Source organism: Anopheles stephensi, chromosome X (assembly GCF_013141755.1).
Source record: "Anopheles stephensi strain Indian chromosome X, UCI_ANSTEP_V1.0, whole genome shotgun sequence".
Classification (NCBI taxonomy): Eukaryota; Metazoa; Arthropoda; class Insecta; order Diptera; family Culicidae; genus Anopheles; species Anopheles stephensi.
This window is the reverse complement of record NC_050201.1, coordinates 11,163,562-11,178,149: the sequence shown is the minus strand read 5'-3', so window position 1 is coordinate 11,178,149 and position 14,588 is coordinate 11,163,562. Positions and strand designations below refer to the sequence as shown.

General features: G+C 40.9%; 1 protein-coding gene across 9 annotated transcripts in view; it reads right to left on the bottom strand.

The window, feature by feature from the left end:
* Positions 1–14,588, bottom strand: part of LOC118507132 (potassium voltage-gated channel protein Shaker) — a 175,520-nt gene continuing 160,932 nt past the window's right edge. For 4 of the 9 annotated variants that reach the window (XM_036045177.1, XM_036045198.1, XM_036045207.1 and 1 more), the window contains one exon: positions 12,822–13,895. Coding sequence is in view for 1 of the 9 variants with exons in the window: in XM_036045216.1 (XP_035901109.1) it covers positions 13,893–13,895 (3 nt within the window). In the remaining 8 variants the exon portion in view is untranslated. Of the gene's footprint in view, positions 13,896–14,588 lie in introns of all 9 variants that reach the window. The other 5 variants (XM_036045183.1, XM_036045168.1, XM_036045161.1 and 2 more) reach the window with 3 other exon arrangements.

Below are 14,588 nucleotides of genomic sequence, written 5' to 3'. Positions count from 1 at the left end.
TTTGCTGATGCTGTTTTTTACTAATGTGTTCATGTGTGTGGGTGTGTATTTGTTTTGTTGTTGTTTTGCGAGTTGTTGTTTCGTTATTTATCACGTTTGCGCTGTATTATTCCCAATCGACAGAAACAGAACCGTGGATCGTATATTTCTCTCTTCTCTTCTTCTATGATTAACGCATTTGTTTTCTTTTTCTTCTGGTAGCGGTAAGCGAGCTAGCTTTCTTTTACTTTCTCTTTCTGTTTTTTTTCACATTCGTTTTCTTCTTTCCCTTTCCGCACATTGTTTCTTTCTTCTCAGTTTTTCTCATTCTCTCTTTATTACTCTTGCTTTCTCTCTTAACTTTTCTTTCTTTTTCTCTTTCTCTCTGTCGCTCTGTCTCTCTCTCTCTTTCTCTTACTCTTTCCCTCTTGCTAGTGAAGGCGCTCCCGTACTTCTTGCCTGCCCGTGTACTATCGCTTAGTATACGTTATCAAAAAAAGCGATTCTAAATCTTGCACTAAGCGTGATTACTGGAGCGTTGAACACCCGTCATCGAGTCCGCTCCACACTGCGCGCGCTCCACGTTTGCTCTGCGTTTGCTAAATATATTTATGTATATTTGTTTTTTGTTTCTCATATACCTATAGATGTACTATATACGTTGTATGTTTTTGTTTTACTATTCAAAGCTCTGCTCGCAAAAATTGGATGCGGGGTAAATAGCGACAAGTTTTCGATACAAAAAAAAAAGAAGTTAAAAACAACAGGGAGACAAAACTAACCACCCATGAATGGGAAAGCAAATCGGGCCTCCCTCACTTACACTGTTCAACCGTGGATCAGCGGATTCACAAAATGGCACGCAGGCTATGCTTCTAAATGTCTAATGATCGTTTGATTTTTTTTCTTCTTCAAATGGCGCTACCGAAAGGACACAACCCGGATTTTATCGGACGGAAAGTGGGCGATTAAGAGGGACGTGTATTGCGGGGTAGGATTCGGGGGCCGGTTTTTACCATGCGAAGGAGGGGAATGCGGTTGGACGAAACGCCAGCAACGTTAGCCGCCCGTTACCAGTAGCAGCACTTCCCAACTGGCAAATTTAAGCTTTCTTTCCATAGTGCGCGAGCGAGAGAATGAGTGAGAGAAAGAGCGATCAAGAGAGAGAGAGAAAGCGTGACTGAAAGATGTTGTGCGGACGGTGGTGTGAAAGCACGGTGGACAATGCACAGTGTAGCCAGAAACAACAGAAGAGACATTAGGCGCTTTACCGGTTGTTTTGTTTTCAACATATGAAGTTTAATTTTATTAAGTAAAGCTTTTTTTCTTGTTCGTTATCGTTTTTTTTTTGGTTTTGTTTTATGTTTTGTTTTCCGCTCCGTTTCGCTCCTGATTTCTTATATTTGTTTAGCTGTGTGTGGTTTCTTGTTGCCTGTTTTGTTTTTTTTTCTTCTTCTGCTTCTTGCTGCAAAAACCCAGGCGCTATAATTGAGTATGCGTTTTCAAACGGTTTCACGCACGAAACGAACGAAAGTACTAACACTGGTTGGCGGATTAGTTTCTTGCTTTGCTCGACTAAGCTCTACTAATGGGAGGGGGGGTAGGGGTGTGGGCAACAAACGTCAAAATGGAGGGAAAAGGGTGGCAGGCGAGAAGAGAGGGGATGCAAAACTGGGATTAAAGGTGTGTAAGCTCGGGCACCCAAACGGTGCCTAAAGCCCGACCCGAGCCCGACCGAGTGGATGGAGGCGTTGAGTAGTTTCTTCTAATAATCGCGGCATAGCTTTTTAAAAAACATTTTGGACAAAACCGTAACTGCTGTCTGGGTGATTTCTCCTTCGTTTGTGTCTGTTTTTACTCTAAGTGTTTTGTTTTTGCCTCCCCTTTTTTTTCGTCTATCCTTTCAAGCAGACTTTTTTTTGTAGTTTTCTTTTCTGTCGTTTTTTTCTCTCCAAACAGCGCGTGATTTTTTTTTCGTCTCTCTTTTAATGCGGGATACGGTAAATTTGATCACCGTTGTGTTTGATTTATTTATATAACTTTTTATTTTTCTTACAGCCATTAATCCTGACGAGAAAAGAGAGTGAGTGAGAGAGAGAGAGAGGGAAGGGGGGGAGCGGGAGAGAAAGAAAGAAAGAGAATGGGAGAATGAGAAAGAGACCGAAAGAGAGTGAGTGTGGGGGAGATCGTTTGGATACAGTACAGCGAAGTAGAAGGAGAAAGCTATCTAAATGGGAATTACTTCCTGTTGACATGTGTGTGTTTGTGTAGCTCATGTAAGGGGTCCGGTTGTTGTTTTTTTTTATCACAATGTGAGGTTTTTGTCTTTCGCGTTTTACTTCTTCTACACTTACACACTTTCGCCCTTTTCTCTTTTTACTTTTAATCTTTCTTCTTGTTCTTGTCTTATCTTCTGTTGTTTATATTTTTGATGTTAGTTTTGCTACATAATATCTTACTTTCTTTTTTTTGTCTCTTCCAATTGCATTTGTGTGCGTGTAACGAAACGGGCAGTACAGTAAGGAAGAGAAAATAAATGTACAGCATATGCAATTTCTTTTGAGTGAACAGGATGATAATGAGAGTGAGAAAAATAGAGATAAACGAATAAGGAAAGAAAAATTAACAAAAACTAAATTGGGAAATTTGACAAATGATTAAAAAAATGAGAAAAACAAAAAATAGAAACGGGAAATATAAAAACACAATAATTTAATTAACTTGCGTCATCTGTCAAGCTGTTGCTTAGTGCTTCATGCTACAGTAGTGGCTTGTCTCTCTCTTTCTATGATTTTTCTTTCTCACTTTTTCTTACCCGCCTCTCTCTCTCTCTCCCTCCCTCTCTTTCTCTTTCTTCTTTCTTTTATCTCTTTTTACCTCTTTTCTCGCATGCTTATTTTATTTGGACAGTGGAAGTGGCAATCAGTGGCATCTCTTTGGTTGGCTTCTTTGGTTGTTCGATATTTCAAATTCTACTTTCCCTAGTGCACGATCGCTCGCTCTCACTCACTCGCTTTCTCTCTCTCTCTCGCTCCAGCTCATGTTGCCTCTGTTTTACTCACAAGCATTTTCCATCCTGTTCATCGACGAATAGTATTAACTTATTTAAGGTGCTGGCTTTTTATTGTAGCTTTAACTCGATTCTGCTTCTGCTATGGGAGCGACATTTTCTATTTTCGTGTATGTCGGTGTGTATGTGTGTGTGTGTGTTTTTTTGCTATGTTTTGTCTTCGTTTGTGTGTGTGTGTGAGCTTGTCTAATACTAGATTTTTTGTTGCTGTTCGCTATTTTACGAGCCTGCCTTTATCCCCTTCTCCCTTACTTGCTTTTGTTTTCGGTTGCATTTTTTGTGTGTCTTCTACTTCTTCTTCCTTTAAAGGGATATTTGCTTATTTAAAATGTTTTCTTTTTGTTTAGTTAAGCTTACATTTTTTTTGTTTTAATCATAAGAATTTTGGTTCACTGCTTGCTGTGTGTGTATGTTTCCCTTTTTCTCTTCCTTTTTTTTCGTTATTCGTTCTGCTGCGTCTATCCTTCTTTCTCGCTCGCTGTGTTTATCGTATTCTTCACCTTGCTTCATGTTTTAATGTTATTGTTAGTACTAGTTATTATTAGTATTTATTATTATTATTATTATTTATTATTATTATTATTATTATTATTATTATTTCTTCTGCGTTACTTTGTTTTGTAGTTCAGCTTCGCATTTGTTTTCTTGCTTTTTTTGTTGTTTTGTTGTTTTATGTTTAACTACAGCGTTCGCCCTACCGCTTCCATTTTGCAACATTGGTTTCATAATCGTTCATTACACTATCCAAAAGAGGAAGAAATTCGGGAAAGGGGTTTTGCTTAATTCTATGTTACTTGTTCTTTTTCTTTCTTGCCTCACTGTATAATCTTCTCGCTTACACTGCACATCTCACTCTTACACCCTCTCTCTCTCTCTCGCTCTCTCTCTCTATCTGTTATTCGCAATCGCTAAACCGCTCTTTTTTTAACTGTCGATTAGCGAATTTACTCTCTCTCTGTCTCTCTCTCTCTTTCTGTTTCTTTCACTCGTTTCGATTTGCGTCTGCGAACTACTTTACTCCTACTCTTGCTTATTAAGTTTTGTTTGCATGTTCTGGCTCCTAATGTTTTGCGTTTGTTTTGTTTTCTTCTTCTTCTTTCTTCTTCCTCTTTAATCTTTATGTTTTCCTTCTTAGGAGGGGGCGGTTTAATCGTTACGCGATTTTTGTGTTTTTTGTTTGTTTGTTTTTAAAGATAATAATTGCAGATTTGGGAAATATGTGTGTGTGTATGTTTTTTTTTTTGCTTTCTTTTCGATTTTTTTATTCATTTTGGTTTGGTTGTTGGTTTAGTTTTAGACTATGCGGTCTGACCTGTTAGCATCCGAAACGCCACGTTTCGACACTGTTTCGATATCTCATCGCTTATATTATATGTATATTTATATATATGTATAGACGCAACTTCGCTGCCTTTTCTCATTTTTTTCATTTTATTCGCATCTAGCTCTCTCTCTCTCTCTATCTTTTTCTTTTTCCCTCCAGTGTTTTTTTTTGTTCGCATCAGCTAACGTTACGATTCTCTTGTATTGTTGCATTTGGTACCAAGCATATTCTGTGTTGTGTCTGTGTGTATGTGTTTTTTGTCCTCTTCATACTACTAAATATGCCATTACGACCCGTGGCCCTTTTACCATACATGCTTAGCTTCTTACGTGTTTTTTTTTTTGTTGGTTGCTGTTGCTTAGTTTTATTTTCATCTCGAGTTTTTAGCTGCTGGCCGCACGGCCGCTTGGCTGCCTTATATGCTGCATTTGCTTGAGTTTTTGTTTTATCTACTGTAGGTTTCCCGCGTCCCTGATCTTATCTATCCCAACCCCTCGCCTTCCGTTTTGCTCTTCTCTTTTATCCACCCCTCGTTCCCTACTCTTTACCACTGTACTTACTCGAACTGGTGTGGTGTGTGTATGTGTGTTTTCTTTATTGTTTTATCTTCTTCCTGTTGTCCTTTCTTTTTCGAGAATCAGGTGCTACTACAAGAAAACATTAGCATCATTTACGCGGGCTTAAGAGTTGGATAGTTTTACTTTTCTTGTCATTCTTTTTCTTTTTTTTTTCTTGTTGCGGGTTTGAGTTTTGTTAGTTCGCTGTTCGCTACAAGCCTGCAATCACTCTAAGAAACGTTTAAGGAAGCAGGAAAAAAGTTTGTTTTTTTCTCGTAATGAGTTCTTACGTGTGTGTGTGTGTCTCGTTCTCGCTCTCTCTCTCTCTCTCTCTCTCTCTCTCATTACACCTATATTGGCTGATTATGGGTTTCTTCATCTTCTTCCTCTTTTGGACAAGTCGTTTGTCAGTGCTGTGTGTGTATGTATGTGTTTGTGTGTCGTTTGTGTCAGTGCCAGAGAAGTTTCACTCTTTCATACGCTTTGGTTTTTCGGTCTTTCGTTCTATTTTTTTTTTTGGTTTTTGGTTTCGCTCGCACTTTATCATCTCATTTCTACACGAAGGGCTAACTAACAGAAGCTGATGTGGCGATAAACTTACAAGCTAAAAGGTTTTGTTTTTTTTTTGTTTTGTTTGGTTTGTAATTGTTAGTTTGGTTTGTTTTTAGTTTGATTCATTTGTTTCTCATTTGTTTTCGCTACGAGTTGCGTTTGTTTGTTTTTTTGTTGTTGCTTACCACGTTTTTTGTTTGCTTGGTTTTTGTTTTGGACATATTTTCTACACTCCTTCCGCCGTCTGACACACGTCACAGAAATTGGGGAGGGAAGGGGTTGTCTTGTTGTTTGGTTTTGTTTCGTTTTTCCAACGCTATACACTGTATACGCTCTTGCTGCTGCTGCTGCTGCTGCTCTCTCTCGCTCTCTCTCTCTCGCTCTCTGCTATTGCCTAGTACGGAACCGAATGCCCCTTAGATTGGTCTTTAATGAGTAGAAAATTGAGTACAATATGAGAATGGGTACCTGGGAACAAAACGAACCAAAAACCACACATACCATCAAAGCGCATCGACGGTTTAGTCTTGATAGTGGGACAACAAAAAAACAGTAAGAAATCAGAAAATCGTAACAGCAGCAAAGAAAAAGATTTTTGTTTTTGTCTCTTGGATTTAAAGTTTTATTTTGTTTGGTCGAAATAGACGATAAGATGGCTGATTTTGCTTTTTGTTGTTCTGGAGTAATTCTTTAGCATATCGTGTTGCGTTTTTTTTGTTTTGTTTGTTGTTCGTTTTGCTTTGGTTGTTTATTAGTTTTGTTTTGTTAAAGGACTATCTAAAAAGGTAAATCTTACGTTTCTACACCGTTCTCCCTTCACCTGCAACCCCTTGCACTACGCTTACACACGCCCACACACACACATACACACACTTTCGCGTGCAGTATTTGGTTTGGTTGCAAACGTGCTCATTCCTAGCAACCGGATGTATGGGTGTGTGTGTGGGTGAGTTTGTGTGTGGGTGAGTTTGTGTGTGTAAGTGTGAGAGAGTATTTGTTATTTAGCTGCTAACGCCTGTAATTTGTTCAATGTGTAAGTATGTGTGTGTGTGTGAGCGTGTCGTATGTGTGCAGCCTTCACTATTGCTTTGCTGTTGCACAAAGTAGTCTCTAGCCTAGCAGCGCTGTTTAGTGTGATTTATTCTTTCTTTCTTTGTTTGCAGGGATAGACAAAAACAAACTATATAGAAAACAGAAAACCAAATGTCGGGGGTTCCCATAGGCTAAGATTTTCGAAAAAGGTTAGTAACATTCGTTTATCCCCCTCATTTTTTGTTTGTTTGCCGAGCGCATGTGTGCTAACTGCCGATATTTATATGCATTTTGTTTCGTTTTCGCTTCTTTTTTTGTTTTGTTTGCTTGCTTGCTTGTTAATTATATCCAGTGCTTTAGCAAAAGACGTTTGTTTGTTTTTTTTTTGGGTTTTTTTTTGTTTCATTTCTGGTTTTGTTTAAACGGCAAAACTCGAGAGCTCTCGTTCTTAGTCAAATGAGTAATGAATATCGTTAAGTTTACAATTTTTTTCTTTGGTTATTTTTCACTATCTCACTCGCACTCTTTTACTCGCACCGCGCGCTCTCCTGCTTTATTCCTCTCACTCGTTCACTCTCACACACTAGCCTACTCTCTCTCTATAGCATCTCTCACTTTCTCTCTTTTGCTTTCTCTCTCTCTTTTTGTTACTCTCTCTCTCTTTCTATCTCATTTGTTGTGTTGTTTTTTACTGCTTTTTTGGCAAAGTTATCCACAACGATTAGATGTTTTTCGTATTGTTTTATCCAATTTTCCAATTAAAACGACACTGTTGCTTTATTTAGTTTTTGCTACACTTTACTTTTATTAGCATTCCTCTTCTTTAGCTTTTTTTTGCTTTTATTTTTTTCTTATTTTGGTGTTCTTGTTTCCTTGCATATTTTCTCTCCTTTTTCTCTCTCTGCAGTGTTTTGCTTAACTTCCTCTTTTTTGTTTCGAAGTTTGCACTGGTCTAGGTGGAAATGGTCTCGGCTGGCTCTTTCTCTACTAGCTCACTAGATCGTAAGGATGTTTCTCTCTTTTCTGTGGTTTTTGTTTGACACTGTTCTTGTTGTATTTAAGTAGACAATTGTTTTGTTTAATGCGCATGCAGCCTTTCTCTCTTTTACGTCTCCGTACGCTGCGGGTGTCGTCTCTGTGTATTTCTGATTTCTGTGAATACGGTTTACTCCCAGATACTAGTCCAAAGTTGTAAGGTTCGTGTGAGGTCAGATAGTTGTTGCGTGCGTGTGTGTGTGTGGCTACACGGCACAGTTTTGCATCGGTTCGATCATCGGCCTGGGTCTGGGAATCGCATCGAACGGCATATGGTATCGGCACGAACGGCAATAACTCTTCGGCATGATGTTTGGCATAAATGAACAAACTTTTTGTTAGCAAGACTTTGTGAAAGTAAAAATCACAATAAAAAAAACCACAAAAAAATATGGCGAGGACGAGGCAGCAGTGTCGGTTTTACTGTCGCAATCGTTCCGAAGGTGACTGACCAAAAAATATCCCAGCCACACAGTCTGCATCGAAAGCGTCGTGGTTGTTCGGTGTTAATTGACATTTGGATTTTGGTTGAGCGTTTTCGATGTAGATGAAGCGGAGAGAACAGGTGATACAACCGTACAACCTTATGCTCATGCTTGAAGCAAGGGACGTTTTTTGAGATGTTTCAGTTGTCCGCCCGGAGTTTGGATGGCTCTTTAGCCAGGCGCGTCGGCGTCAGTCAGCGGTGAGGTGAGGTGCGTCCACTAGGATGCGTTGTTGGAGTTGTGTTTTACCATCAAAATTTAAACGTCTAACGTCATAATTGCATAATCATAAAGTCAATAGAAGTGATATATGAAAAAAGAATAGAAAAACGCCGAACAGAAAAAAAAACACAAGTACTGTGATATTAATCATTCATAAAACGAAAACAGTGGAAAAAAACTGAAAACCGGAACAAGGCGTAAGAAAAACATAGCAAACCAGTAAAAACAGCGAAAAATAAGCGAAAAAAGACGACAAAATACAAAAAACACAAACGAAACCTTAAATCAATCCAAGAAACACAAGGAATACGAAAAAACCGAACCAGATACACGAATAAACGAATGATGTACGAAGTAAGGTCTCACGGAAAGAAAATAGTGTGCGTCTTGATTTTGTTTTGATAGTTGTAGGTAGGAGCGTTCGTGTAAAAGAGAGAGAGAGAAACCGAGTGAGAAAAAGGACGAAAAAAAATCTGACAAGGAAGTAGAGAAAGAGAGTCAGACAGACCGACAGATAGAGAGATAGCGAGAGAGAGAGCTATAGAGAACAGTGAGAAAGAAAAGAGAAGGATGTGTAAGTGTGCGTGAGAGTTAGATAGAGATAGAGATAAGCAGAGAGAGAGAGAAAGAGAGAAAGGTAGCGAAAGAGAGGGATAGAGAGAGAGATAAAGAGAGATATTTCAAAATGAAAGAAGTAGGAAGGATAGGCGGAGCAGATAGCGAGAGAGATAAGGGTTTCCCGGTTGTTCGTACTGTTTCGATGTGCTTTTGTTTGTTTTGTGTGTGTTTGCGATCTACTTAGCTTGTTTACTAAAATGGCTGTGCCTGATGACAGTTGATTTGCTAGTAGTTGGCTTTTTTTTCACTGCCAAATCTCTTCTCTCTCTCTCGCTCTCGCTCGCTTTCTCTCTTTCACCTCTCCCGCCACCCACTTCATCTTCCCCCACCCCCCCCCCCCTCCTCCTCCGCTCCCCTTCCTCCTCTTCCATACGGGTGAGTATCCGATGGAGGCCAAGTGAGAGTAATTCGTAGTGTACTAAAAAGGACGCAACAATTGGGATGGCAGCACTTTTTCTTCAAACATGTGTATGTGTGACTTTTTGTTTTTCGTTTCTTTTCTTTACTTTTGCAAAAACCCGTTTTGCACTTTACTTTTGGTTTCTTTTTCTAGGTATTTTCGTTTGCTTTTGCTGTTGCTGTTTGGTTTGTTTCCTCTCATTGGTTTACCTTTTTTTTCCGGTGTGGTTTTGTTTTGTTTCTTCAGAGTTTGCGGTTTTTCTTTCACTAAACGCCTAGATTCATTATACGATATAAGCTTACACACGCCTTGTTGATTTCTTCATTTTTTTTCGGTTGTTTTCTTCTTTCTGCTTTGCATAACTTCTTCTGCGTATTAGTTTCGATTTGCTTCCATACTTCTTATTTTAGGTTTTTTTCCTGCCTTTCCTGTGTAATTGTGTCTTGTGTGTATTTGTATGTGTGTGTGTGTGTTTAAGTCCTTTTGCTTCAGGGATTGTTTGATGCTACTGTTGTAATGGATGGATGGAGGGGGACTAGGATTTTATTACGTTTCCTTGTCTGAAAGGTCGCTATGTGCGATATTCTACTAGTACCTCACTGTCCGTTTTTGTGTGTATATGTAAGTGTCTCTCCGTGTGTATGTGTGTTTTGTTCTCTTGTAACTATAAACGATTTCTGTGCCGCCTGCATGCAAATATGTTTTTGTTTTGTTTTCTTCTGCTTCGCACTCCTATTTTCGCCTAGCTCTGTTACACTTTCATTAATAATTTGTGTCACTATGTGCTGTTTTCTTTCTCTTATTCCGATTTCGAGTTTTTCTTTGCATTAATTATTATTATTTTTCTAGTCGCGTTCATCTTTGCGTATTGTTTTTTTTTGGTTTGTTTTGTTTTTGTTTTTGCTGGATTAGAATCTATAAAGAGCAATACGTGAACCGCTTTCCATTATTTTATAGAAAAAATATATGAATAATAAATTAATCTGATTAAGAATTCTATTGAAGTTACTCGTTACTATAATATCTCAATTTTTTTATTCCGAGGAGGGGTTTTAAGGGGAAGGGGAGGGGGTTGGAGAGAAGGGAGAGCGGATGTAGGATAGAGTGTAGTGTTTGTGTGTGTCTGTGTGTGAGAGAGTAGTGCGATTGCTACCTTAGCCACCATTGAACCGGCTACCCCGGTTAGATCGAACGTAGTCGGGAACGGATTTATGGTTCACTTGTTTTACTGTTTACGCTTCAGTAGGTGAATAATAAACATGGCAAACTACATGGCATCTCTACCCCTATAACACGTAACCCCCGTGTCCCATCCCCTCCCCGCTTTCCCACCAAAAACATATGCGAGCACGCCGCGCATCAAAGCTTAAGAACGTTTTTTTAGAATTTTGTCCGATTTTTTTATGTTTCTGGCTAGTGTGCGAGAGTGAAGAGAGAGAGAGAGCGGGGGATGAGAGAGAGAAAAAGAAAGCGAGAACGAGAGAACAAGACGAGAAAGAGAGAGGTAGAGAGAGAGAGAGGGAAAGAGCGATGAGGAAAGAAAGATTCATACGCATCCTCCGAGTTCTCAACTCTATCTCTCTCTCTCTCACCCATACTCTCTCTCCCTCTTTCATTATCTCTCTCTCTCACACACACACACGATCAACTCTCCCTAATCACTCCATCTCCTTCCCTCCTTCCCAACCCACTGTTTTTTTTGTTTTGTTTTGCGTTGCCTACGAGCTCCCTAACCCTATGAGTGTGTTTCTTCACTGGCCTATCTGCTGCCTGTTCGCCTATAATCATCTGCGCCTACGAGGCTAAAACGTGGATAGGAGTTGTGTTTAGTGTTTTGGTTTGCTTTACGTTTTTACTCAAGCCAAAAAACCCTGCCTTGGTTGTCGATCGCACCTATTTGCCCCCCCTTCCCCCGGGGGGAAACAACAGTACACGCACGCACGCGGTCGCCGGTGCAGGAACGAGCACATAGTAGCCTAAGAATTGAGTTAGAAATGTACAGAGAAAAAACCGAAAGGAATATCTACAAACTGGGGCAGGACCGTTTTGCTGCGGAACCGGATACCTAACCTTAGTAACATTGACGTTGGTTTTTTTTTGTTCGTTAGTTTGTTTGGTTTTGCGTTCTATTGCTGGTCTGTATCTGTCTTTTTGGTGTGTATGTGTGTGTTGACTTGAATTTACTAAAACATCACCCCCACAAAGGGTCTAAAACAGAGAGTAGGAGGTTAGGAATAGGAAGCCTGGTGTAGATTGTTTTTTTTTTGGGTCCAGGATCTAGAGGAAGAAGGCCAAAGGAGATCAGCAAAGGGGACCGGGAAGAGAGTTGAAGAAAAGTGTGTATGTTTTTGTCTACCTCACCGTGTAGCTATAGTTAGTTCTCTAGCAACATGACGCTACTAACACAGCTTTAGTTTTGGGGGCCTGTACGCTAGACGCTACTGCTACGCTGGTTCTGTCCGTCGGTCTGTCTGTGGTACGGCTAGAACGTCCTCTGTTTAGTGTTTAGTGTCCAAGTCGGACTCTAGCTCTCACCATCAGATGGCGCTTTTCTCTCTCTATCTCTATCTCTCTCGCTCGGACGCCTTCAGTGAGCGCTCCTCATCTCAGCTAACAACGGGAGATGTCCCAGGGCTACTCTATCATGCCCTCCTGTGTTACTATCTGGTAGAGTCACTGGCTATTTTTATAGAGTATTTTCGTTCTCTTTTTCGCACGAGTGCCGTAGAGAGAGAGAGAGAGAGAGAGAGAGAAAGAAAGAGAGCGTGAGCTCCTGGCTTGGTTATGTCTTGTTGTGTTTGTGTGTGTGTTTTGTCATTAGTCTACACGCCTCGCGTTTTTGCCATTTTGCTCTTCTTGCTGCATTGTTTGTTTGTCTGTTTCTGTTTTGCGACGTTTGTTTTTACTTTGCTAAAGGTATGCTGCTTGTTATGTACGTGTACCGCCTCTGCCTGCGTTTAATGTAGTATAATTGCGAATGATTTCCTTACGAGTTTGGGTTTTCTACCTCTCGTCGTCTTCTTTAATTATTGATTAATTATTTACTTTTTGGTTTCGTTCCCTTTGGTTTAGCTGTTGTTCTTCTTCTTATGTTTTCCCCTTTTTTTTTCTTCTTGTAACAGTGGTAGTAGTAGTTTTGCATGATTTTCTTTCTCTCTCTCTTTTTTTCATTAATCCCGTTCCGTTCTACGCTTCAGCCTCAGTGTTTGGTAGCAGTTTTGGTTGTTTTTTTTTCTTCTTCTTTCTATAATCTATCCACCTCTTCCTTTGTCCGCCTTATTTGTTGAACTCCGCCCTACCGTTTCTTTCGATACCGCGTGTGTGAGTGTGTATGTGTTTTTTTGGTTTTTGGTAGTTTTTTGTTTGTTTGTTTGTTTAATCTATATTAAAGTTTTTTTTTTTGGTTTTTGGTTTTTGACAATAGATGAAAAAGTTTTGCAAAATACGCAATAAACTGCGGATATTGTGTTCAGTCCTCGGTAGTTAAGGACGAGTAGTGGAACGGACGTACGGCCGAACGCTCCAGGGGGGGTTTCTTTTTTGTTGCTCGAGTCCTGCCCCTACACCACATCAGCGACGGTTGGACGCCGGAGCGGTTGCTCCAGGAGGATTAAAAAAATCCCGTGTAAGTGTATCGGTATGTAGAGGGGATATTGAAGGGAAAGAGGAGAGGGTGTTAAGCTGAAGGAGGGTTGGCGACCAGCTTGATGGGTTGCATGGTGTCACCTGTGTCAGCGCACACGCGATATTGAGAGTTCGATCTGTTCCGTGTGTTTTTTGTTGGTTGCTTTTGCATTTATTCATTACGCTCGTAGCAGAAGAAGTTATTAGGGGATCAAAAACGCAAACGCAAATGGTAATGTAGTAAACGCAATTACGACTTTGCGGCGAAAGCGATATTGGCCTGTACACGCGCACTGTATTGCGTTTTTACGTAGCACTAACGGTCGAGGAGATGTTGGAGAGCGTCACTTGACTCCGTGAAAGTCCAGCGGTGTGATCCGCCTCTGCCAAAAAGTGAGGGTAGTCGTCTTCCGTGGCCGACTCCGTTGGTGAAACCTTCGGGACCTTGTATGATGGTTGGTGCTGCTTCTGCTGCTGATGCTGCTGCTGCTGCTGATGTTGCTGCTGCTGCTGCTGCTGCTGCTACTACTACTACTACTACTACTACAACTACTTGCTCCTTTCCAAAGGGGTGTTGTAGGGATTTGTAGGGACATGCACGGGGATGTCCAGAAAACACGTGGCGTGGCGTTACAGTTCGATGTGTACCGTGGTGTATGCGAGCGTGTCTATCAAATACACCGAACAACACCATCTCTCTCTCTCTCTCTGACCTGACTATGGCGCATCATTGCAGGCGATATTTTGGGTTTTGTTTTTCGTTTAGGCTAAGAGAAGGAAGGGCGTGAATGTGTTAAACGTGGAACACGGTGGAGCAGGAGGCCCATCTCGGGGCGTGCTGGTCGGGGCTGGCAAACTGTCCACGACGTGTGTCCATCCGCTCCGGCGATGGTTGGCGATGGGGAGACCGTTCAAACCGTTCAGACTGCTCTCGGTGAAACTGGCAGCCAGCGTATGAGTTCTGCTGGCCAAAAAATAGCGCGAAGTGTTCGTTTCACTGGCGGATGGTGCGATGCGATGCGGATGAGATCGCCCCCCCCCGGGAAAAAAAGCAACAAGAAGAAGAAAAAAACGGTATACATATTAGACGATGCGCTGGATTTGGCCATCCTTCCGAGGCGTGACTGTCCAGGTGCAGGCGCGCACCAGAGGATAGACAGCCAGCGTCTGGAGGATACGGCTTCGTGCGGTACAGAGTTTGTACATAGGGAACATAACACAGACATTGGAATTTAGGAAGGTTTTCTAAGGTAGTTGGGAAAACACGGAGTATGAATATGGGAAAAAATTCGTGGAGAGGAGTAGAAGTTCGTTTGAAAGGATTCAAAGGTTGTCTGGTCTGTCGTGGTCTGGTAAGGTCTGAGATGGTTAGGATATCTCCTACTTCAAGTCTTCGTGTCTAGAGTTTCAGAAGAGTTCAGAATTGCTTGCTGCTACTACGTCTATATATCTTGCAAGGTTCATTGTCGGGCATCATGAGGAAGTCTTTGTGAGTCGTCGCGTAGGGGTATTCTGAGTAGAGCTCTTGATCACTATAGGATCTCTCTCGCTCCCTATAGAAGTTCTAGTTCTACTGTCTCTGTCTCTGTCTTTAGGTCATATCCTTCTTTTTGGCCTGTTTTCGGAGAGTGAGCGAGAGAGAAAGAGAGCGTTAGACTGTGAGAGGGAGAGTAGACAATAGTGTTATCTG